Source organism: Amphibalanus amphitrite, unplaced genomic scaffold (assembly GCF_019059575.1).
Source record: "Amphibalanus amphitrite isolate SeventyFive unplaced genomic scaffold, NRLGWU_Aamphi_draft 000362F_arrow, whole genome shotgun sequence".
NCBI lineage: Eukaryota > Metazoa > Arthropoda > Thecostraca > Balanomorpha > Balanidae > Amphibalanus > Amphibalanus amphitrite.
The window spans coordinates 277,814-303,040 of record NW_024881856.1 but is presented as its reverse complement, the minus strand read 5'-3'; the positions used below and the strand labels follow the sequence as shown (position 1 = coordinate 303,040).

The 25,227-nt window shown below is 49.4% G+C and overlaps 1 protein-coding gene across 5 annotated transcripts; it reads left to right on the top strand.

The window, feature by feature from the left end:
• The first annotated feature begins 11,326 nt into the window (after positions 1-11,326).
• Positions 11,327-19,067, top strand: LOC122389569. Of its 5 annotated transcripts, none has more exons than XR_006257997.1 (4): positions 11,327-11,516; positions 11,800-11,893; positions 12,181-18,708; positions 18,996-19,067. XR_006257997.1 is itself a non-coding variant. In XM_043381723.1 (3 exons), the coding sequence occupies exon 3, from the start codon at positions 14,920-14,922 to the stop codon at positions 18,088-18,090; it is 3,171 nt and encodes a 1,056-aa protein (XP_043237658.1). In that variant the 5' UTR covers positions 11,327-11,516; positions 11,800-11,893; positions 12,181-14,919; the 3' UTR covers positions 18,091-18,890. The 5 variants fall into 4 exon arrangements, 3 of the variants coding, with proteins under 3 accessions (XP_043237658.1, XP_043237661.1, XP_043237660.1); XR_006257998.1 differs by lacking the exon at positions 18,996-19,067 and having other exon boundaries at positions 12,181-18,331; positions 18,615-18,890; XM_043381723.1 differs by lacking the exon at positions 18,996-19,067 and having other exon boundaries at positions 12,181-18,890.
• Positions 19,068-25,227: the final 6,160 nt, after the last annotated feature.

The following is a 25,227-nucleotide window of genomic DNA, read 5'->3' as shown; positions in this document are numbered from 1 at the left end:
AGCACCATCTCCAGCAGCAGGACCAGCAGCGCCAGGCCGGAGCCGACGCCGTACAGCAGCAGCGGGCCGTACAGGTTGGCCACCGTCAGTGGGCGGACCACGGCGCCCGTGTAGCAGGACGCCTGGCGCCGGGCGCACGCCCGCGCCTTCAGCCGGCGGCCCAGGTGCTGCGCCTGCTGCTCGAACTGCTGGGTGCTGAGAATGCCGCTGGCATGCAGGCGGTGCGCTGTGATGATTCGGTGCGCCAGCAGAGGGTGGTGTTTGGACCACAGCTGGCCGATCACCATGTGATCAAATGCTTCCCGGCCAAACGCGAAATCCTCAAACTGGACGGAGCCTTGAGAGCGGATCATTACCTCAGCCATTGTCTCCAGCATCGCAGGCAGGGCCATGGAGTAGGCCGACCGCTCTTGAAGCATGGTGTGCAGCAACTCCTTCCGATCGTAGCGCACCACGCTCATGTCTCTCGCCAGCTGCCTAACTAGCGGACGAGCTGAGTGGCTGTACAGTCGCTGCATGATCGGGAAATCCGAGAAGAGCCGATAGTTACGCTGGACGAGATCGCTCACCGTTTCCGGCGGCTGGCTGTGCGGCACAGTCAGCGCCTTGATCAGGTCGCTGAGGAAGGCCGTGGTCAGGATCAGCGACATGGCCACCCAGACTGCGACCACGGGGCGGTGCCGAGCCGGTAAACGATCCCTGCCGAGCGGCAGGCTCTGCCCCAACAGTAGTGCTAGAGCCGTGGTGGCGCTTTCCGCGACAGAACTGCGGTGCAGAATCCGCGACAGCAGCACAGCCACCAGCAGCGTGCTGACTCCGATGGCTGCCCACGTGCCTGGCGAGAACAGCCGGAACAGAGAGTCGACCCGCAGCTGCGGAGCCTGACGGACGGTCATGAACGAAAACGGAATCATGTAGCCATCGTCGGAGACCGAGATCGGCAGCCGGTACATCCAGGGCTGTATCATGCTGGAGGGCCAGATCCTATCCGCACCACCGGCTACCATCAGACCGATCGCGCGTGTCCTCTCGGGCGTCATCCGATCCTTGGACGGCCGAGCCGGGAACTCCTTTGGGACCACGATCTCCAGCGTCAGGTTGTAGAGGCTCGGAATCTGCAGGATGCCGAGCTCCAGCTGAGTAGAGCCAAAGGCGGGCAGGCGTGTGTGCACAGATACACTGCTACATGTGCGGTTATCGTGTGGCAACTTCTGACAATGATATCGTCTGGAGCCTTGATGTTCATAAGCGACCCGCAGTGGCGACCCATCAGCGATGATCCTACCGTTGGGCTGGATGCCCGTGCGGCGGTCGGTGACCTGCAGCCCTCCCGAGGAGTTCCAGGCGCCGATCTCGCGAACCGCCCGCAGCGCGAACGTCCTGCGGAACAGGCGGCCGGAGCGCTCGGCGGTGCGCGGCGGAAGGCCGTCCAGCTGGAGACAGAGCGCGTCCGGCAGCCGGTCCAGCTCTGGCCGCAGCAGGGCGGCGCGGCAGTCCAGACGGCCGAGCAGCACGGCCGGCCGCGGCGACCAGTGCGGCAGCGGCCGCGCGCCCGGCCAGTACTGGCAGCCGGCGCCCTGCAGCAGCGCGCGCGGCAGCATCGGCCGGTCGCGCAGCAGCTCTGAGCGGAGCACATGCTGGCATCGGCGGCAGGTGCGAACAGTCAGCGGACCGCCCAGAGGCCAGTAGGGCAGTCCCGCCTCCGCGAACAGATCACCACAGAGCGTCAGACCCACTGCTTCCTCTGACGGCAGAAGATCCTCCACCTGCATCTGGCGCAAAATCTGTAGATAAACATCCAGCGAAAGCACCTCATCATCGGTGTTGTTCCGAAGAGCAGATGGTCGTTCAGTCATCGGCCGCAGCTCCGATCCGAATAGCATGGTTTGGTCGAGCTGAGCAGCTACTGAGACTATACAGAGCAGTCCGAGTGTCAGGGCAGACCACATCTTCAGTTGGGGTTTGCTGTCAGCTCGACAGCGCTAAGCTGTTCCGACCGCCGAATTCTACTCCAGCTGACCAGCGCCGGTTGACAGTACGACGGAGCGGTGTTCTGTCGACTTCGAGCCGAGCAGAAACGCCGTGCTCTTTATAATGTCTGTCGCAGCGATTTAGCAAATTAGGTGTCGGTGGATGAAATACTCATGACAATAAAACAATTTCTGCTGAAGCAATTGAAAGCATGCTTACTGCCACGAAATGAGTTTCAAAGTAATAGCAGGTTTGACGAAAAAAACATCGCTGTGAAACAAATTGAAGTTCAGCACAAATATTACGATAATTGACGGGACGGGACCTTTAGTGATAAACACAACCAACGTTTCGGCCTTACAATCCATAATCACGAGCAGATTGTTGGCAAGTTTGAAACAGCCGGATAATATGAGGCTGGATTTAGACGCTAGAGCTAACATGGATGTGGTATTTTAGCCCTCGCCCGTATGGGGGGATGGGGTCGAACGGACTACCCCCTTCAGTTTTTCACAAACGCCTCGCGTAAAAAGCGGCCGATCGCAACGAAACTATCAGTATCATCGCGGTAATCAATTTTACATCTACCTTGATAATTTCATCACATTCACGGCGAATCGAATGGTGCTTTTTTTTTGTTTCCGGTTGAGGTCTAGAAGTTCCAAAAAAAATCATTTTTCAAAAAAAATGTTTGTCGTGACGTCATAAAATTTTGAATAAATCCCACATTTTTGAGCCGATTCTTCTAAAAATTGGTATGTAGGTGCAAGTGGACCACTTCTCTGACATATATTACGGTTTATTCGATACACGCAAAGTTTTGGATTTTATTATTTTTTCCCAAAAAAGTCGTTAAAAAAGGGCCAAAATCAAAAATTTCAAAAAACCGAGATGGCAATTTGATAGACAAAGTAGAATCACGTATAACCTTTTTGTTACGTCTTGATTCCCTTAAAAATGAAGATGTTAGCGGCGTTTGAAATTTTGCCGTTTTTGAGGCGAAAATGGCGAGCATGACATCACTAAAACGTCATTTTCTCAAAAAAATATTCGAAGGATTTCGCTCAAATTTTCAGGGAACGTGTCAAATTGATGTAAAAAAGGTACTGAAAGTTTGGCGGCGCTGCGCGCCTCCGTTTTTGAGATATTGCAAAAATTCGCGAGGGATGTAAAATTTACCCCCCCCCCCCAGCCCCGCGCGGGTTAACCCGCGCCTGGCTGGTGCTCCGAGGCTTCCGCGCCGGGCCGGGGGGGGGGGTACATCCCCTTCTTACTCGGCTTCTGGGCCACGTAGCTACTACACACGGTAAGCGACAATCAAAAGAACGTCCAAAATAAGGACGTCAGCACTACAGTCATTTTTTGGGTCACCGAACCGTTCCTCTCTCTCTCTCTCTCTCTCTCTCTCTCTCTCTCTCTCTCTCTCTCTCTCTCTCTCTCTCTCTCTCTCTCTCTCTCTCTCTCTCTCTCTCTCTCTCTCTCTCTCTCTCTCTCTCTTTCTCTCTCTCTCTCTCTCTCTCTCTCTCTCTCTCTCTCTCTCTCTCTCTCTCTCTCTCTCTCTCTCTTCTCTCTCCCCACACACACACACAAAGGAGTGCTGCTAGCCTGGCGGCTCCCGGGCCGTCGTGGTGTCATCGATCTCGCCTCTGCGTGACCCGCCGCCGTGACCTCTGACCCCACTGCACGCGCCGGGGGGAGGGAGGGGGGTGCGACCACACAGAGAGAGGGTCTCGAATGGCCGCCCACTGTCTCAGGTATCGGAATGCGGCTGGTGGGGGTCGAATTGATACTCGAGCGACAGAAGATGGGGCCAGAGTGCCCTGGGCACGTGTCATTGTGGAGGTTCGCGACTGTTCAGATTTAATTACAGTTTTACTGGGGCCTGGGGGCATCACTTCCGAAAAGAAAAACCCTTTCGCTGAGTGGAACTGGAGAGCGGAGACCACCCAGTCATCCGATGTAAATAAAGTCCAATTCCCTGCAGTTGTTTGCTTGTAAGATAATAATCATCATTTTAATTCCTTAGAGCCCACAGTTTTTGCCTAATTTCAGCTCCTTGACAACTCAAATATCTCTCTCCAGCCGTGGTGCAAAAATCAAAAAGAGCAATTCTGTGAGATAACAAACAATGAAAAAATCATATCATTTTCACTCGTCCATGCACACAATAAAATGTTAACACGTTAGTCACCCCACAGTGTTTACAAATGTCAGGCTCTCGTCTGACAATGCGTATCATCATGTAAACAATCATCGGGCCGCGTTTGTTTTACAAGTGTTCAATCCCGCTCAATAGCCGACGCATGATCCGCACATTTTGTCTCTGTCGCCGTCTCATCGCTACTCCATTAATTTACCGGCGCCGCAGACGACAGTTCGGCATATGCACTGCACAAAATCAGACTCCCATCGACCACCCACGCACAGTTCCGCCAACATCAAAGGTACCGCATCCGGCCAGTTTTTACCCCGCCGAGTTACGGCAATCGTATGTTTTCGCCGTGGACAGGGGTGCTTTGAGCGCCGCCTCAGCGCACAGACAAGGCCACAGGACGTTTGACGCGCCCTGCAACGCTGATGTTGTGCATTCTGACAAACTGTTGCATTCCATAACAAGGCGAGAGGTAACGGTACCGGATTCGGGAGTACCCCCTCCACACCCCCAACTGCCCCCGTCGCACCTTCACGCATATCGCACGTTTTATAGAGCTATTCAGCACGCACGGAATGTGGACAAACGGTGCTTTTATGGATGTTATGGATTTCCTCACCGAACGTGCCTGAAAGGGAACTCAGATAGCAGCAAGGGTACATTTTTCGACGACCTTGTCGGTCCGCTAGAAAATACTATTGACCTTGACTTACTGCCCCCGTGTAACTCCTCACGTATATGTGACGAATTGTATGTCTTTTAATCATTAGGTACGTAACTACGTTTGTTCGGTAGTTCGTGACGTGCGCAGTGTGCACTACGCAGTGCACGCTCGGATTGGACTTTTATCCATTTGCACGTTGTGCAGGGTGATCCATGATCTCAACGCATTCCGAGCGTTGGTGCGCTAACGGACTCAAAGCACGCCATTCTGCCGAATTATCACCCGAGTGGCCGTGCTGACAAAGCGCATCTACGATCACAAGCTGACCATTATTCGGCGGCCACCCCACCCGACATCTCGGCCCGTTCGCACGTGCCCGCCTCCCCGCGGTGTCCGGTTCTGGTGCCCCTCCCGCTCGCTGGTGATGGACCGCCCTTTGTCCACGCCTTGCCCGCGCAGCCCGCCACGCTGACGCGTGAGAAAGCGGTCCAGCCGATACCGGAGACAGGTCTCACGACTCAATCTATCGGGGTCTCCATTCGGATTCTCGGCTCGGTCTGCTTCACTCAGTCGGGCGTCGGTCAGCAACTTCAGCTTGGACTTACTCCTTTAGCACGGACTTACTCAAAGCTTGGACTTGCTCCAGCTTGAACTTACTCAAAGATATTTGTGAAATCAATTGTTTCGCGTTGTCCATACTCAATTGTTTATGATATGCTAATTGCAACTGCAATCGTATCCTAAGGCCGTCTGCCATTTGAGCAAATTCACACTGTTTTGATGACATTTGGTGATCTCATCTTTCGCCTTCATTATGATGCAGGAATACTTTCGTGATAATTTTGTTGAAATTTCTTTCATCTGCTGTTCATCACCATAGGCTGGCAAAGCAGAGCAAATTATCCCACTATCCATAGAAGCAGCAGGGCAAGACAAAAATTATCCACTCAGCCATTATTGGCAGTGACTGGCTCCCAGCTAAAATCGCCTCTGGAATGTGTGTGGAATATCTTCTAAGACGACTCATCACTGACTGACAGCTGTCGGACTGTTTTCATTATACCGTCAGCTTTTTGCTGTCGTTTTTTTGTTCGACCCCTACCTCGACCCACCCAGCGGCTCCTGTCTCTTGGTGGGATATAATAGAATTTATATCACTCCTTTCGCCTTACGTCCATATCAATTCCAATTCAGGTCGAGGCTAATCCAGAGACTAAATCAACCTCAGCGTGGTTATTTCATTTGCCTCAAATCCCCGACCCATGAATAGGCATACCTAGATGATCCTTTGCTGCAATGTGCTGGATTAGTTATGGTCAGAAAAACGTGATAGGTCATTTGGCACTATATAGCGCCCGGGTGGGCCTCACAGCAGTGGTGTCACAACACCTTCAATCAAGGGGGAGGGGGCACTGCCGACTTTTGGTCCCATTCTTTCCATGCAACGCCTAGGGCTAATGTTAAAATGCCAAAATCAAAGGGGGCACGGTGCCCCGGTGCCCTCCCCGTTCCGCCGCCTATGCCTCACAGCCAACTTCGCCATGGTAGGGGGGGGGGGGGATTTTTGGCCACACCAGATTATCCCAGAAAGTAAGCAAGCTAGGAATACGCGGTAAAAGGCATTAGATAGCCCGCTACAAGATCTTTCAGAAATACATAAGTCAGTTCTTATCAGGTGATCTCTGAAGTCACTAGAGGTCACCAAAGGTAAAATTTTCACGAATTTTTGTTTCCGACAATGACAACTTTTCACAAATCGTCGCATAAGTCGGGAACCAATACAGCTACAGCGCTGCGGAAAAGCGCATTCGATAGCTATTTCATATGGCTTGTTTATATTGTCTCCGATTTCACCTAAGTTTAACGGTTTAGCCCCCAAAGTATCAAATTTTGACGTTTTTGCGGAAAAGGTTTTTGTATTATATAATAACGTTTGACCCCAAGCTTGTATGACGCTGATTTTACCGGCATCGCATTCGTGTCGTCGAGACCCGTAGAGTGAACTATAAGTTGACCTGGAGAGGTCAACTAAAAAAATTGACCTCAGGTCAAGGTCACGGAAAAGGTCATGCTGCATGTCATTCGATCCGTAGGTATTGTTAGCTGAGCGCATTCGTATGGTTTCGCATTTTTCAGCGCTCTGGCATGTTTCTATCTAAAGTTATTGTCAAAAAGTTGTTGGAGACGTTTCATGACCTGAGATGACCTCAGGCGTATAAAAGGAGTCACAGGTGCCATTTTCTGGCTCAGTGTATCATGTTCACGGACGTCCCGATATTTGAGGGTGTTTCGGCCCCAAAGAAAAGCACCAACGTCTTTCGAACATTTGCAAACGGTATGAAGAGGTATATTTCAACTCGGGAATAATTTTGGATGACGCAGATAAAACTAGCAACTAAAATGATGCAAATATTTCATACCTAGTCCTGCACACCAGCAAAAATTTAAGCTCATCACGTAGATAGAACGTCCCAATTCATATCAACCGAACGAGAGGGTTGAAGTCGTTTCAAGCAGCAAACCTACCTAACTGGTTAAGGACTTTTCTGATATATTATGTAACAAGCCTCATATAACATTCAGGCAGTTTTTCAAGACGGCAAACATGAACAATCGCACATCGTGCACGAACGTTAAGATTGATGGAGAGCATTTGCGCTGCCTTTTCCTGTTAATAAGCCAGAGGCGGATCCAGCTCAGAGGTTTGGGGGGGGGGCAAACCATAACAATTTATCGATTCTTTCCATGCATCGTCCATAGGCGTAATGTTAAAATTATGCCGTTTGGGGGGGGGGGCAAATGCCCATTTTGCCCCCCCCCCTGGATCCGCCACTGTAATAAGCGAGCTATCCCGGGGTATGCTTTTTCAGACATTCCGAATTGCGCCACCAAATCGACATTGACACAGCTAATTCGTGTTAAATCGTATACAAATATGTGGAAGTCTGTCCACAAGCGAGGAAATGCCCAATCCTGTGCCTAACGACTAAAGACATGCTAATGCCAATCGAACGATCGTGTCAGATTCTTTGACAGGCATATTCACAACAGCTCACTTTTGCCCGTGGCTCTGTCATATCTGTTCAAATTTGGACACCGGTATGCCATTCAAAGGAAAATGACCGGTTATAATGCGTGTCTCGCCTTGGGATGCGCCCCGACAGAAGTAGCCAGCTGGTTACAAAATAAGGTCGTCGTGGAAGGACTCCATCTTTTGTGAGCCTATTTTGTTCCATATTTTGCGTTCTGTCGCGATTAGGGAAGCAAAAGCACAGTGAAGGTGCACCATTCATGGGCTTTCGCCCTGTCAAATGCGGACTTCCACTGTCTTAGTTAGTCGTCTGCAGAAGACTATCGAGAGAATGGAATGTGAAACACATCAGCAACTTATTATTACATTTTACGGAGAACAGCTGTATTTACTGTGCCTTTTCTCAACTGCGACTCGACAAATATTAATTAATCTTCATCTATGCTACCATCATATGCGTAGAAATTCCTCTTAATTTGTAATTTCTAGTATCGACTTAATTGGGGATCATGTTGGGATGTTCATGTTGGGGCTGATATCTAAGAGGGCATGCGTTACTAACATAGTAAGAACTTGACGGGCCCATCATTAAAATCCCTTTTAACTACAGTCTCTTCGGAAATGACTTGAAGTAAATGGGAGTATATGTAAATGGGAGTATATGTAAATGGGAGTATATGAGCCCGTTGGAGGGAGCCCTGAATAAAAAAAAAGTTAAAGCGAGATATTTGAACATTAGTTTTCTCACAGAAGCGAGCTTAGGATATATTTAGATCAGAGGAAGGCAGTATTAGAGGATCTATTTTGCGTAAGTTAGAGCGCAAAATTACATAAGTAAGCATGCCCTAAGTGACTCAGGCTGTAGAGCCAGTGTTCAATGATGGTAAATGGAATGGCAGCCGCAGCTGCATTCTTAAGCTTCATGTGAACGCCGTTGTCGCCACTGCGTTTGACTAGTTATATAATAGTAGTACATACACCCTTACCAGTCACCAGTTTTGCTGCCGTACACACTTCAGCTTTACGAGTACGTACTTAGTGTGAGCGAGGCTTCATTCAACACCAACCAGTTTCTCTGCATGCTACCGTCTTCCCGCAAATCGCGCCCCATTTTAGAAGTTGTCTCTATTCACTCATTCCTTATTAATATACTTCTCGCGTCGCTAACCCCATCTTGAACACTACTGGCCGTCTGAAGTGCCGACAGCGGTCGCGCTTCCAACTTCTTCAGTCACGTGTTGCATCACACGCGCACGAGTTGCGGTTCCACGTGTGCTGGACCCCGGGCGGGCGAATGACCGCGCGAGAGCATATTTACAGCCTCGCTGACAGTCGTGGGAAGACGATCGACGTAACTCTGTCAGCTGGCGGTGACAGGCGCGGCAGCTGACAGATGCGGCAGTGACAGCGCGGCAGCTGATAGGACATATTCGAGTGTCATTGCGGAATTTTTCAGAACCAATGATGGGAGATGAGCGAAGCTGATGATCTCTTGGCAGCAGCTAAAATGATAATAAATACACAGCAGCACTGCTAAGTGGTAATTCTACTCACATATTACATATATGAAGTTAACTTGTTGAAGCACTTGCTGTATGTAAGGCATAGGTATAGGTTCTATGAGAAAAAGCACTTTTAAATGGCCTCCTTACAATGAAATACCAAATGATGAAATAATGAAATAATTATTGATGATTTCGACCACAGGTCATTATCAAAATAAGCCAGACAGAACTTTTGTCAGAACTTTTGGTGTCTGACAAAAGTTCTGTCTGGCTTATTTTGATAATGACCTGTGGTCGAAATCATCAATAATTATTTCATTATTTCATCATTTGGTATTTCATTGTAAGGAGGCCATTTAAAAGTGCTTTTTCTCATAGAACACATATTACATAGGTACAAACTGCTATCTGACTCCATTTGGTTCATCATTAACCCGCGCCCCGTACGGGGTGGGGCGAAACGCCCCCCCCCCCCCCTCCTTTTCCGTAGATATCTCCTAAACGACTGCAGATAGCGTCACCAAACTTTCAGGACCCCTCCAGACATCAATTTTACTCATTGTGGCCAAAACCTTTTTCTAAAGGTAGTGAAAGGTTGGCCACAAATGACGTCAGAATGACGTCATGTTCTGCCATTTTCGACAAAAAAGGTTTCAGGAAAGAGCTGTCAGGCCCTTGGTGCTATGAAGATACAGAAAAATAAAACATGTATCATTTAAAACATAAAACATAAAACATGCATCACACGACACTTTCATATTGTGACTCTCAGTGACCTGACCTCTTTGACATGGCCTGGTATCAGTGACCTCAAATAGCAAAATATGTGTTTGACAAACAATTCTCCATCGACCATCGATGCTTTTTAATAACATATTTTTACTCGATTTTACAACACATTTCTTGGAATGTCTGTAAACGGTGAAAATGCAACCTTTGATCTGGCCTGTAACGCCATCGGTTGGACCGAGGTCAATGAAATGGGGTCACAAGGTAGTTTCCCGGTGGGGCTCTCACTGCTTTCCGTCGATATCTCCTAGAGTATTGCAGATACCGTCACCAAACTCAGGATCCCTGCCACATGGAACAGTCTTTTAGTGCTTTATCAATTTTATTTGTAAGCGTCTGTAGTGTAGAATCTGTTTTTCCTAAAATATGTTCCCCACGCGCCCCGTCGCCCCTCTGCTCAGATGCCAAGTTTGTCATCGTTCTCTCTAGATGCTGCGTTTTTACCCGCATCGCACCGCTGCGTAAGCGATGCTGAGAAATACCAGCTGGATTCACCCCAGAGGGCAAAGGCCCTCCCTTGCACTTCCCTTGCAGCGCAAACAGCCACTCAGCACAGTCGGTTTATCTGCGAATCACTGCCGAAGCGATTCGGGATAAGAAGCTGTTGGTATATTTATTTTTCTGCTTACCACAGAACTGATCAGTATGTTTGAAACATCTCTCTCTCTCTCTCTCTCTCTCTCTCTCTCTCTCTCTCTCTCTCTCTCTCTACTCTCTCTCTCTCTCTCTCTCTCTCTCTCTCTCTCTCTCTCTGTCTCTGTCTCTCTCTCTCTCTCTCTCTCTCTCTCTCTCTCTCTCTCTCTCTCTCTCTCTCTCTCTCTCTCTCTCTCTTTCTTTCGTCAAGGTGCTTCATCCTACATATTTAGCATATGGTGCGCGGTGGCTCACCAAAGCCAGACCCTGATAATTTGCATATCAATCACATCATCAGACGACTTGTCTCGTTAGTAATAGTCTGAGAGCCAGACCGCTATTGTGACATCGTCCTAGTCTTTCCGGCAGTCTACGTCACAAATACCGGACGAAGAAGATGCAGTTCCGAGAATACCCACATCATCCCCTCTGCATAGTGAGCAGTGAGCACATAACCTTGCGAAACCATCTCAGCGTAGCGCTGATGATTTAACGGGTTACTGACATACTCATGACGCGACATGCTCATATCCAGTGTTCACAGCGGAAGCATGACGCTTGGTGTTTATAAGTTTGTTGGCGCCGCCTCGTCGGCGCACCGGCGCTCTCGTGTTTCCGTAAAGCGGCAGCTCTACTCAGAGCCGGCTGAAGGCCGAACCTTGTCAAGGTCACGGCCGCTGCGCGGCGCTCGGCCGGCTCACGTGGGGGACGAATGGCCGGTTGGTCAGTGGTCTGTGCCTTTGTGTTTGTTTTTATGTAGAATATCAACGGGTGAGTGATATTTCGATACAGGTATTGGTTTGTATGTAGCTTGTAAGTGTGTCATTTCGATATGTGTTGATTATTAAGCAGCTTCACATGATAAAACGAAATGGCGATGCTGCGAAGGCAATCTGGCGCTGCGCCAAATTTGTGGACAATTTTTTGTTGAGCTTGTCGATCGACCACAAACGCAAATGAGCGATAATTCTGATAGTTGTGTGTTATTTATTCGCTTACGATATGGTATATCGGTACAGTTGTGATATATTTTCCTCTTTTGTGTGCATTTCAGCGTTGTGCTAATGGCGCTTATACGAGGTCGAAGTTGGTGCGACCAAGAACCCGTTTTGCACGCTGAGACTTCGCATGGGAGGCAAAACTTGTCGGTATGAACTGAACTGGGGATTTAGACTGTCATTATCTGTAAGAAATTGTATGCAATCATCACTTGTGACTGCGACTGAAAGTGTTTGCATTTTTGTATTTAAAGGTGTTCCGAGATAAGATACGAAAGTTAGTAAACAATGTATTTGAAACGCGTCAGATAAGATATAAACAAAGGGAAATTGTATTTGTATGATAAGTACCGATTCATGATAGAAATATTGTATGACGTCATGAATGTGGTGTTGACATGACCGAAACTGAGATGTTTTCTTTTGTTTGTGTGCAGTTACGGCACCACGGCAGTGAATACAGCCCGTTCGACGACAACTCCCCGTCTCTGCAAACGGCGTGCGAACATCAGTAACGACAAGTTTGACGTCCAGGACTGCACGCGGACTGCACACGCGCCTGACCGACATCATGGATCTGGATAAACTGCAAGTTGCTGAGCTGAAGCGGGAGTTAGATAGGAGGGGAGAAGACACAAGAGGTACAAAATCTGTTCTACGAGAGAGGTTGGGGCAAGTGTTAAAGGAAGAACTTGCACAGAGTGCTCTAGGTGATAAGGTTAGTGTTAAGTCCAGTCCTGAGCAGGAGCAGGAGCTGAAAGACGTCAAGGAAGGTGCGGAAGGTGCCAGATCAGTGAGATCTGGCTCGTCATCGACAAGGACATCCAGCAAGGCTGCTTCAGTGGCTTCGGAGCGAGCCCTGGAGGCAGCAAGGAGGGCGGGACTGCGTACCAAGGCAGCGGCATTGAAGAAAAGACATGAGCTTGAAGCGATGCAAGAGGAGCTAAGAAGAAAGAAGGAAGAGCTTGAAGTTCAAGCTGAGCTTGATGAAAGTCTGGCAAAAGAAGAAGTACTGGCTCAGTTTGAAAGGGAAACACTGATGACGTCACTCGAGGAACGTGTGATGAAAGCACATGAACAAGAAGAAAGAAATGAACAAGAACTGCCAAGACATGAACCAGAAATGAAACAAGAAATGAAAAGAGATGAACCAGAACAGGAACATGGGCAAAGAAATGAACAAGAAATGAGAAATGAAATGAGAAATGAACCAAGAACCAGAAGCGAATCAAGGAAAACAAATGAAGCAAGAAGGGTAGATCAAGAACTGAAGAAACGTGAACAAGAAGCAAGAAATAAGCGAGAACCCAGAAAGCATGTCCGAGAAAGAAGACGTGAAGAAGAACCAAATGGTGAAGAAGAGCCCAGGGAAATTGAAGAAGACGAAGAAAGCTCAAGAGAAGAAGCTCGATCAACAAGAATGAAAAGAAGCGAAGTAGAGATAGCATCAGTGCTTCCAAACCTGAAGAGACTGGGAATGCAACCCCCGGAACTGATCGCGTTCGACGGCAAGGAAGAGGAGTTCGCTCAATTTCTGGCCGCATTTGAGGCAAACATAGCCGCCAACCTGGACAGCGAAGAAGAAAAGCTGTTATATCTGCTACAAATGACGAAGAAGAAACCTCATGACATTGTAGCAACGTGTACCTACCTGGGACAAAAGGGATATCAAGAAGCCGTGCGTCTGCTGAAGGCGAGGTACACCGACTTCACATCGGCGAGAGCGAGCCTGATTGACAAAGTGTTGAGTCATCCACCCATCAGATATGAGGACGTTGAAGGTCTTGACAGCTTTACCATCCTGCTGAGAGGCGTTCTGAACGCCCTTCACTCGACGTCAAGAGGTGGTCTAGAGCCAGGCACAATATGCAAGATCATCGAGAAAGTACCATGGATGGCAGATCGGTGGCGCAGGACGGCTGACCGAATCCAGCAAGAGCACCAGCGCCAAGCGAGCTTCACGGATCTGGTCGACTTCATGGAAACAGAAGCACGGATCAGCAAGAACCCTGCATATGGAAGACATGTGCTGGCCACGCGAGCAAGACCAGAGAGAGGTCCTCAAGAAGCTCAGCGAATGCAGGTCAGAAGATATCAGGATAGTCGAAAGGACACCAAGCACTCAGAACACCAGTTCAGTCATGAAAGAAGTCGAGCTTATGCAAGTAGCATGAAGCAGCCAGAGAAGTGCTTCTACTGCGATCAGCCCCACGAACTTGAAGTGTGTAGAGCATTCGAAGCGAAATCGGAGCAAGATAAGTCACAGTACGTGCGTCAAAATGGACTGTGTTTCGGCTGTCTAAAGAAAGGACACCTCTCCAAGAACTGTGAGCAAAGAAGCCGCTGCAAGAAATGCGAGAAATCACATCCTACGAGTCTGCACAGAGAGCCACCTGCAAACGCCAACGTGGTGAAGTCGGGACATGTATCGCAGGCATGTGAAGGTGGTGGAAAGCTTCAGGTGCTTCCAATATCAGCCAACTTCGGCGATCGCTCCGTGGGAACTGGAGCTTTCATCGATGCTGGCAGCACACACTCTTTCATAACACGGAAGCTGGTACGTCAGTTGGGCATGCAACCAGAGGAGAAAACGTCCGTAGTGATGTCGACTATAAATGGAGAACGAAGAATGAAGACAGCTCTGGTCACTGGTGTGAGCATCGGATCTGAAGACGGCTCTCATCTAGTCGAGCTCCCAGTACTCTACGTTGTCGATCACATCCCCGTCGAAGAGGAGGACGTAGCACGCCAAGAGGACGTCGACAAGTGGCCACATCTTCGAGAACGTGGAGTCAAGATCGGCTGGATGGAGAGGATGGACATTGGCCTACATACTCATCGGTGCGAACGCCGGTGTGGTGTCAGAACCCGTGGAAGTGGTGAATCGCCCTGGTCAGGAGGGCCCATATGCTGTCAGAACTCGATATGGTTGGCTGGTGTGTGGAGTACAGGGCAAGACGGGACCAGGTGCTCATGTCGCACGAATCAATCGCATCAAGATCCTGGAGGATCCCGATCTGGAATTCTTCGACAGTACCGATAGTCGCAGAGGCTATTCAGTGGAAGACGTCAAATGGTGTCTCAAGGTCGAGGATTCATGCACCAAGAATGGCGAGAAGTACGAGATAGGACTACCGTTTCGAGATGCCAAACCAGATCTGCCAGACAACCGCGTGATGGCAGAAAGAAGACTCGAATCGTTGAGAAGGAAATTCGACAGGGACGGAAAATACGCAGCTGACTACAAGGCGCAGATGAAGAAGCTGCTGAATGAAGGCTATGCCGAAGAAGCACCAACAGACTCCGGAAGTGGAAAGGGGGATCACTGGTACATCCCACACCACGGTGTGTACCATCCCACCAAGAACAAACTGAGGGTAGTATTCGACTGTAGTGCTACCTACAACGGAATCAGCTTGAACGACGTGCTATTGCAAGGCCCGAATCTATCAAACTCACTGGTCGATGTTTTGATTCGCTTTCGTCAGGAGGTGGTAGCCTTCACGGGCGACATTGAATCAATGTTTCTGCAGGTGATGGTGCCAGAGAACGACAGAAACTACCTGAGTTTCCTGTGGTGGCCGGACGGTGATGTCAATGGCGCGGCCCAGGTCTACAGAATGACAACACATCTATTTGGAGCTACGTCCAGCCCCAGCTGCGCAAACTATGCTCTCCATCGAACCGCCGAGGACTTTGGAGCTGCGTACTCTCCTGAAGTCAAGATGGCCCTGAGACGAGGCTTCTATGTTGACGATGTCTGTCAGGCGACGACGTCAGAAGCATCAGCTGTGGAGTTGGCGATGAACCTGAAGCAGCTCTGCGCCATGGGTGGCTTCAACCTGACTAAGTTCAGCTCCAACAGCGTTGAAGTGCTCAGAGCGCTGCCAGAGGAGAACAGATCGAAAGGAAATCCTCAACTAGGACAAGAAACCCCGTCAAGTGAGAGAGTTCTAGGTGTACGCTGGGACACGGAAAGAGATGAACTCGGTTTCAGCCTCGACATCGCTGCACTCGAAAGAAAACCGAGGACGCGACGAGGAATACTCTCTGCAACAGCAGCCTGCTATGACCCGCTTGGCCTGGCCGCACCGCACGTGGTTCGGGGAAGGATGGTTCTGCAAGAGCTGACACGGCTACGAAGTGGCTGGGACGATCCCGTTCCTGTTGAAGTGGGAGCTGAGTGGGACAGATGGCTGAGTGAGTTGAGCTGCCTGTTGGATGCTCGAGTTCCGCGATGTTTCAGCCCGCAGGGACTGAGTGCCGCGACGACTGTAAGTCTACACCACTTCGCCGATGCCAGTCTCAAGGGGTATGGGACAGCCTCCTACATACGCACTGTGAGCGCAGATGGTGAAATATCCTGCTCACTGGTGATGGGACGAGGTCGAGTCGCCCCACTCAAGGCGATTACAGTCCCAAGACTGGAACTAGCCGCAGCCAAGCTCGCCGTCGAAGTCAATCAAGAACTCTTGCTCGCTTTGGACAGAAAGATCCAGGACGTTACCTACTGGACGGACAGTACCACGGTACTGCGTTACATCAGCAACGAGACCACTCGTTACCCTATCTTCGTAGCGAACAGACTCGCCGCCATCCATGATGGATCAAGGAAGGAACAGTGGCGATACGTACCCTCATCGCTGAATGCCGCAGACATGGTTTCTAGAGGAAATCTCCATGATCAAGACATGTGGCAGAACGGACCATCATTCATCTGGAAGTCACCGGAACATTGGCCGAAGTCACCATGCGTCGGTGAGATTCGCCCTGACGACCCGGAAGTGAAGTCCACTCGGCTCTGTTCTGGCCTGTCGGCTGCAGCCGTGGCACGCAAGACTGAAGACTCCAGCCCACAGCCAATGGATCGTCTGATCGAGTACCATTCATCATGGAAGAAGCTCACGACAGCGGTGGCATGGATCCGCCGCACGATTCAGGTCTTGCAGCGCAAGATCAAAGGTGAAGAACCCTCAGGAAAACAGGAGCTCACACCTGCTGACTTGGAAGATGCCGAGAGAATCGTTGTGAAGCACGTTCAGAAGACGCACTTCCAGCAGGAGCTGGCCGATTTGGGTGCTGGACGCGAAGTGCGCTGTGCCAGCCGTCTGGCACGTCTGAGCCCGTTTGTGGATGATGGCCTCATCAGGATGCGCGGACGCTTGACAAACTCTAACTTGGATTGGACGACAAAGCATCCTCTGATCCTTCCAGACAAAGACAAGATCGTGGATCTCATCATCACTGATTTGCACGAAAGAGTAGGGCACGAAGGGCGCATGCATGTTCTCTCAGAACTCAGGACGAAGTTCTGGGTCATCAAAGGAAACAGCGCAGTACGGAGGTGTCTACACCGATGTGTGAAATGCAGAAGACGCCATCGCCCGGTGGAAGGACAGAAGATGGCAGACCTGCCGCGTGATCGGGTGGAGGAGACTTCTCACCCGTTCTCCTGCACCGGTGTGGACTATTTTGGTCCGTTGTATGCCAAGAGAGGACGAGGACACGTGAAAAAGTTTGGTGTCATCTTCACCTGTCTGAGCGTGAGAGCAGTACATTTGGAACTTGCAGACAGCCTATCAGCTGACTCTTTCATCTGTGCGTTGCGCCGTTTCGTGGCCCGACGAGGCGATGTGCGCCTGCTCCGCTCCGACAGGGGTACTAACTTCGTAGGAGCCGAAAGGGAGCTGCGAAGAGAAATCGACACTCTGATCTCAAGCAACAGTAGCATTCAGAAGGAGATGTTGAACAGGGGGATCGAATGGCGGTTCAATACCCCCGCAGCCTCCCACCACGGCGGCGTGTGGGAAAGACTCATTCGAAGCGTGCGTAAGACTTTGAACGCACTTCTAACAGGACAGACTTTCACAGAAGAAACGCTTCACACGTTTTTATGTGAAGCAGAGTCAATCATCAACAACAGACCGTTGACTCCAGTGACGTCAGACCCACGGGATGAACTACCCCTGACACCGAATCACATTCTTCACCTAAAATGTGTGACGCAGAACCAGGATTCGTCGGACGAACGAGATTTGGACGGCCCCAAGAGATGGAGGCAAGCGGCATACCTGGCGGAGCAGTTTTGGCGCGCGTGGAGGCGTTTCTACTTGCCGCTTCTACAGGAGCGCTCCGTTGCTACAAGAAGCCGAACGAACCTGGCGCCAGGAGATGTCGTCGTTCTGGTAGACGACCTAGTACCAAGAGGAGTGTGGCCTCTCGGCCGCGTGGTCGAGGCACTTAAAGGAGTTGATGGTCGTGTGCGATCGGTGAAGGTCCGCGCGAGGGGCACTGTGCTCCTTCGCCCAGTCACCAAGGTGGTGAAGATCCTGGCTACCGAAGAATAGAGTATGGCATCGTTTTTGAACCCGGATGGTTCAAAAGGGGTGGGTGTTGGCGCCGCCTCGTCGGCGCACCGGCGCTCTCGTGTTTCCGTAAAGCGGCAGCTCTACTCAGAGCCGGCTGAAGGCCGAACCTTGTCAAGGTCACGGCCGCTGCGCGGCGCTCGGCCGGCTCACGTGGGGGACGAATGGCCGGTTGGTCAGTGGTCTGTGCCTTTGTGTTTGTTTTTATGTAGAATATCAACGGGTGAGTGATATTTCGATACAGGTATTGGTTTGTATGTAGCTTGTAAGTGTGTCATTTCGATATGTGTTGATTATTAAGCAGCTTCACATGATAAAACGAAATGGCGATGCTGCGAAGGCAATCTGGCGCTGCGCCAAATTTGTGGACAATTTTTTGTTGAGCTTGTCGATCGACCACAAACGCAAATGAGCGATAATTCTGATAGTTGTGTGTTATTTATTCGCTTACGATATGGTATATCGGTACAGTTGTGATATATTTTCCTCTTTTGTGTGCATTTCAGCGTTGTGCTAATGGCGCTTATACGAGGTTGAAGTTGGTGCGACCAAGAACCCGTTTTGCACGCTGAGACTTCGCATGGGAGGCAAAACTTGTCGGTATGAACTGAACTGGGGATTTAGACTGTCATTATCTGTAAGAAATTGTATGCAATCATCACTTGTGACTGCGACTGAAAGTGTTTGCATTTTTGTATTTAAAGGTGTTCCGAGATAAGATACGAAAGTTAGTAAACAATGTATTTGAAACGCGTCAGATAAGATATAAACAAAGGGAAATTGTATTTGTATGATATGTACCGATTCATGATAGAAATATTGTATGACGTCATGAATGTGGTGTTGACATGACCGAAACTGAGATGTTTTCTTTTGTTTGTGTGCAGTTACGGCACCACGGCAGTGAATACAGCCCGTTCGACGACAACTCCCCGTCTCTGCAAACGGCGTGCGAACAAAGTTCAATCTAAATAGAGAGTCCATCGCTTAGCGAATCAGCATAGTTGCCCTGCTCTGGATTGCGCCGAATGATATCCTCTGGGATCATGCAGATGCCAGGGCGGTTGTTCAACCCGGGCCGAACCGAATCGCCAGCCGCACACCCATTACCGAACCCAAGGCGTCACTGACGTAAGGTGTGACGTCACGCGATTATGCAAGGCGAGCCAATGCAGGAGGCGTTCAGACGCCTGTGCGTAATGAACGCGAAACAGAAATCGGCCAAGTATGAGCAATAATGGGGGTCATCGAGCAAATGGGCGCAGCTGTTATGTGAGTGGCGAAACATGAGCGCGAAATTGGCAACATTAAAAGAGTTGAACCAGCATACCCTCTCCTCTGGGGTATATGGCAAAGGAACAATGGACTGAACTTTATAGGTCTGGTGGGATAGTTCTTGGGTATTACGTGTCCATCAGAATTATCGGATTTCTTAGACGATGGTGCCACAAGCAGCGTGTAATTAACCGTGACGATTATATTAATAGAAAAGCACAAAACCGGACTCGCACAATGCAGAAAAAGTTGTTTCAATTTACCGTTAACGTCATTACAAAACAAGAAGCGATTGTGTTCCGTATGCCATCCTGAATATGAGCTGCTTTCCGGTTGCCATTATAATTATAATTTACAAACATAACCTCTCCCTCCCTTCTAGACGCAGTGCTTATCCCTGCCGGGCCCGGGGGGTAATCCCAACCACCGCAGCCCGGGGGGGGGGCGTTTTTCGCCCCCCCCCCCTGTCTAACTCCGTAAATAAGGGAGCTACGGAAACAAAAGCGATACCAAACGAAAGGTCCTTACGAGACGATTCTAAAGCACCCACAATTTTTGACCTCAGGTCAATTTTCAAGGTCAGATGTCAAGGTCAAAGGCAAAAACCGACACATGTGTAGTGATCTCAAAGTAAGCGTTCTAGACGACGGCAGGATGCATAAAACCGGCAAAATTGGGTGTCAAACGAAAGAAGAGAATCTGAGAATTCCGAAAATGTGCTCAAAATCAAAGGTCAAGGTCAAGGTCATGCTTAAAATTGACCTCAAACTTTGCACTTTTTCGTACATCTTGCGTGCTAACTTCAAAGATGTTTTGAAATGTTTTGAGGCTTATCAGGTCCCTATTTGTGGTTCATCTTACGATACAAGGCTGCTCAACGGTCAAGGTCACAGAAGAGTATCCTTGCTAGAGGCTATTTCACTGATTCAAGTTGGTAATAATAAATAAGACAATTTTGCCATCCAGAGGCTCTAAATGAAGGCTTAGAGGAAAATAGATGCCAGATTCGTGATCAGCGGGTACGAATCCATCATAAATGACCTTTCATGTGTCAAGGTCAACCAGAGGTCATTCGAGGTCACGTGAGGTCAACATAAAACTTGACCTTTTCCAAATAAAATATATATCATTCGACGCGGCTTGACAAGGCGAATGCGATGGTACCACTGCCGTAGCTCTAGGACCATTTTTGTCGAAGTTATACAATAGCGCAGGCATAACACATTATTTTCGATTAAAACACTGAAACAAATGATCTGAATTCTGAAGATATTTTTTGCAGAAGAGATTTGGTGCAGATTTGGTCTAATCAGGTGCATTCGCCAGATAGCCCTATCCTATTTGTGGCAAGGACTAATGTATGAAAAAAAAATCTTAGCACATTTCACACTTCAACTTCTTGACCACCTGCACTGTCTGGCGACGTCTCTAAGTGATGTGTGCAAGTGTGTCTGCAAGTGTGTCATTGCCAGTGTGTCGGGATGCACCGATCCTTGGCTCTCCGCCCGTTCCTGCATGCCGATCATAGTCGGGATGTCGGCAGTCGACACCTCGCCGGCCCATCACGTCAGACGACTGTGACGTCACACACTCGTCATGAGGTCACTGGGCCGTATCACACCCGGCGCGCCGCTACTGGCTACGTCACTGAGCAGTCTGCATTCACGGTCGCGCTGGGTACATACCCTGGGGATCTCGCTGTCCATGAGGTCACTCTGCAGGGTCACCGCTGCTGACTGGCTACATCCAGTGATGTTAGTTATTATAATATTACAGCACCAGTCAATGCGACGCCATCTTGTATCTCAATCTTGCATCATTTACAGTTGCTCGAAATGGAGCCAAGCGCAGATACCGTGGACATTTTGCAGGAATGTTGATCTGGGTATCGTTTTGTGAAGCGCCTGTGCTCGACTCTCGGTCGGAACTGCACCCCGGTGCTGGTCCCACACGCCGGTAGTAGGGGGGTCGTGCTGGTCCTACACATTATGCGTGCTGTCGCTGTGCTTGCCATTTCGTTATTGCATCACGGGACTGCGAGCACGGTGTAATGCATTGCTCGGCCGCGCCGGGCGGCCACCTCAGCATACCATTACCGGGGAGACGAGTCGGACAGCGAAAGTCGTCGTTCTACCGGGCTAGAACCAGTGGCAGTATCTCCTATCTGTCCACCATCCGCACCGGTGCCCCGGAATGTGCGCCTTGCCAATCCGAAGGACCGGGTCGCGCTGAGCTACTCCAGCGCGGTTAGATACAATCTCAAAGATTTCGCTCAAGGCCAGATGCAATGACGTGTCGCGATTCATTGCGTCCTTGCGTGCTTATTTACGAGTCGGTGCTTATTACGAGTCGGTTAGTTGCGAGTCGGTTGTGTGATCTTTCTTCTATCTTTACTTAACCTGCATGCTTCGCCGTTTCTGTATCCCCTTAGCAACATGCACGAATTTGCCGTCGCATTGCCACACCGTCGTCGCTGGCCACTTTCGCCGTCTTCGTGTGCGCTTTTAGCCAAATTGCCGAATTTGTGACTCGTCGCCTATAGCCGTTACCCGATCCCGCGGCACCCTCGGCATCTGACGCAGGCAGCGCCGCCGCCAATCGCCAGTAATGGGTGGCGCGGTGTCGACGACAGGCGCAGAGACGCTCTCGACGCACTCGCGACGATTTATCTGCGGCGATCTGGGTCGGGGCTGACGCGCACAGAGGGGAGTGGGCGGATGAGAGAGAGGAGTGCAGAGGATGGCAGAGAGGGAGAACGAGATAGAAGACGGGGGAGAAAGAAAAAGAATGGATAAATGAGAAAGTGGTAATGGAAAAATTACGGCCAATTTCTCATTTACCGCCCCTTAATAGTATAATAATTGTATAAATAACATTCTTCTACTCAATAATTTAAGGCTGAGATACTACATATCGATATAATAAATAAATAGATAAAATTAGGGGACAGTCAGCTCGCGGTAAAACCAAAACCTCACCAAACAAAAACTAGTCCGGTGCGAAAATAATCACAGAGCACCGACCAATGAGGCGGCACATCAATAGAAACCCGACACCGAGCCGGAGTCGCAGCCGGAGCAAAATGACCCAGAGAGCGGGACATCGCGCGGTCAGCTCGGCCGCTCGCCGCCGGAACTGGTCCCAATGTGCGGCGGCATCAGATGACACGCCTCCGGTGAGCGGCGGCGGAAATTTGGACAGTCACGCGCACAGCAGAGTGAACGGGGGCAGCTGGGCAGTGGGCAGCTGGCAGCGGGCAGCTGCTCGACTGACCGCCGAGCCAGAGACAGAGCAGGTGGATAGAGGGGTGCGGGGGTGGAATGGATCGCGAGAGATGGGGCGATACAGGTAGTGCACCGCTGTGCAACTCCGTGCAAAGTGCAGGGAATGAGAGAGGTATGGTGTGGAGAGTATGATGTCATGCATGATGATAAGAGTGTAGACGCGGTTCAATGTGTGAAAGGCCATACCATTTCCCATTTTGTTCGTTCTTTTAGGCCGTTAAAATTGTGCTGCGAGCTGTAATTTCACATGTTAAGTTCCAGATCACGGTTCCATACAAAATTGAGCCTGATCGGTCTCTGAAACGTTTCACGTTACCTACGCTCTTTTTACAGTAGGTTTCACGTACACCTGTTACAAAATAATGATGTCATCAGTGACTACTGACTGGATGTTTTCCATGGAGCACGCATTACCCCACCAAGACCATCATCAGCTCAGATCCGTCGCGTCGATGGGTGGGGCAGCCGTCCCACTCGCCACGGCTTCCGACTCATGCTGTGACGTCATGTGCCCTCCGCTGACCCGTCTGGAATCCCTCGCCGGTTCCGGGGACGGGGTACCGCTATTGACAACTGACAACTGCCCGTCATGGAACGGTGACGTAAAGGGTTCATTGCGTCGCAAGGGCGGCAGATAGGCGTTCCACTTACCTACTCTGGGGAAAACTTGAAACGTAGGCTTCGATTAGAAAGTCGGAATTCTTCTGCTCTTAGCTTGCATCGGGACATGCGCTTGCAAAGTAGGTACTAAGATAAGATTGTGGTATAGTCTTGCCGTGCATTGCAGAAATATCATTGGGTAAAAAAATAAATAAAAAGACATTTTATTGGTGATACATAGGCTACGTTTCCATGGCACAAGGTAAGCCGATTTTGAAAAATGGATTTGATCCATCATAGCATTTAGGCATAATATGAAAATGTAAATATAGGATTAGGTGCTACCTAAAACCATAAATACGCTCATTTTTTGCATAAGGTAAATAGTTTCCGAGAAAAACGCACGTGAAATTTCGCTAAATCGATTTAGACGTGTCATACAAACGTAGTGATAAAGTGCGATGGTACTTTTTGGCCTCATCGACGAGGGAAAAATTTTAAACGCCACAAACATGCTAAAAAATGTTAGCAATTGTTGGAAAAAAGACATGTGAAACTTCGCTTTGCGAAAGCGGATTCGCGCACGAAGTTTTACATGAACGAACGTACATATAGCTATCACCAATTATTTATTTGTATTTACATACAACATCCACAATCGACCTGACTTTTAAGTTCAGCTGAATAACGTTATGTTATGAGATGAAACGTAAAATACTGTGGCAAGGATACGGATGGGATACGGGACATTGTATACAAAATCATTGTATACATATAATGTCAAGATGATAGGATTGTGCAGGACTGCAAGTGCTGCTGCTGCCCAGTTGGCGCTGCGCACATCTACAGCCTGGCAAGAAGGATAAGTATGAGATAATCACCGGGGCCCTAAGAAATAAAAACTTCACGAAGGAAAAGCCAATGAATGCATGAGTGGATCGCATGAGTGGATCGCATATGTGGATCGTGGTCGTAGTCGAGTTTCGTAGACGTTGACCGAGTTGTAAATCTTGCTCTCGCTCATAATTTCTATCATTTCTCGACAGCGTCTTGAACGCGCGGGTTTTGATCATATTTCAGCATTCATTTTTCAAAGCAAGACAATATCACCAAACATGTCTTAATAAGTTCTGCACTGTATTTTGTGTATAACCATATAACCATCTAACCATATCTTTATATAGCTGTTACAGTTAGTATGCGAAATCCGTTAGGTTGGCAACTAGCTGCGTTGTAAACTACCTGACGGGCCAGGTAGTTTGCAACCTAACTACCTTTTTAGGCGCAATTTCAAAAAGTTTACATTCAAAATGCACGTGAACGTTTTGAATTTGGTCTTTAACTTTTTGAAATTGCGCCTAAAATGCTGTAGTTACGTTGCAAACTAACTGACCGTTCAGTTACTTTGCAAACTAACTAGTTAGGATGCAAACTAAACTACCTAGGTACGTTGCAACGGAACTAGTTATGATGCGAAATGGACGGCTCAGTGGCAATAATTGTACATCAATTCCAATGTTCAGTCGCGGGTTGTTAGCGCGAAGTTCTGTGATTGTCCCAAGGGTTGCGCTCAACGTCTCTATTGGTTTAACCCGCGCCGGGCCGGTGGTTGGCGCCAACCGCGCCAGGCCAGGGGTGTTTGAACACCCCCTCTAACTTGGCTCACTTGGCTCAGTCAGGTAGCGACTCGCTGTGAGCGGCATCCAAAAGAGCGCCAAATATCATCATGGAAGCACTCGGTCATTTCTCAGGTCAATTCGAAAGTCCAGCCGAGGAATGTCATCAGCGGTCAAATTTTGCCAATGTCAACATTGTTTTCAGATTCAGTCATTGAACTGACCAGAGAAATGACCGAGTGCTTCCTTGATGATCTTTGACGCTCTTTCGGATGCCGCTCACAGCGAGTCGCTACCTGGCTCAGGAGCCAAGTTAGAGGGGGTGTTCAAACACCCCTGGCCTG

Coding starts and splice junctions, on each gene's coding strand:
- LOC122389569 (XM_043381723.1), top strand. CDS start 14,920: ATGGCAGAAAGAAGACTCGAATCGTTGAGAAGGAAATTCGACAGGGAC.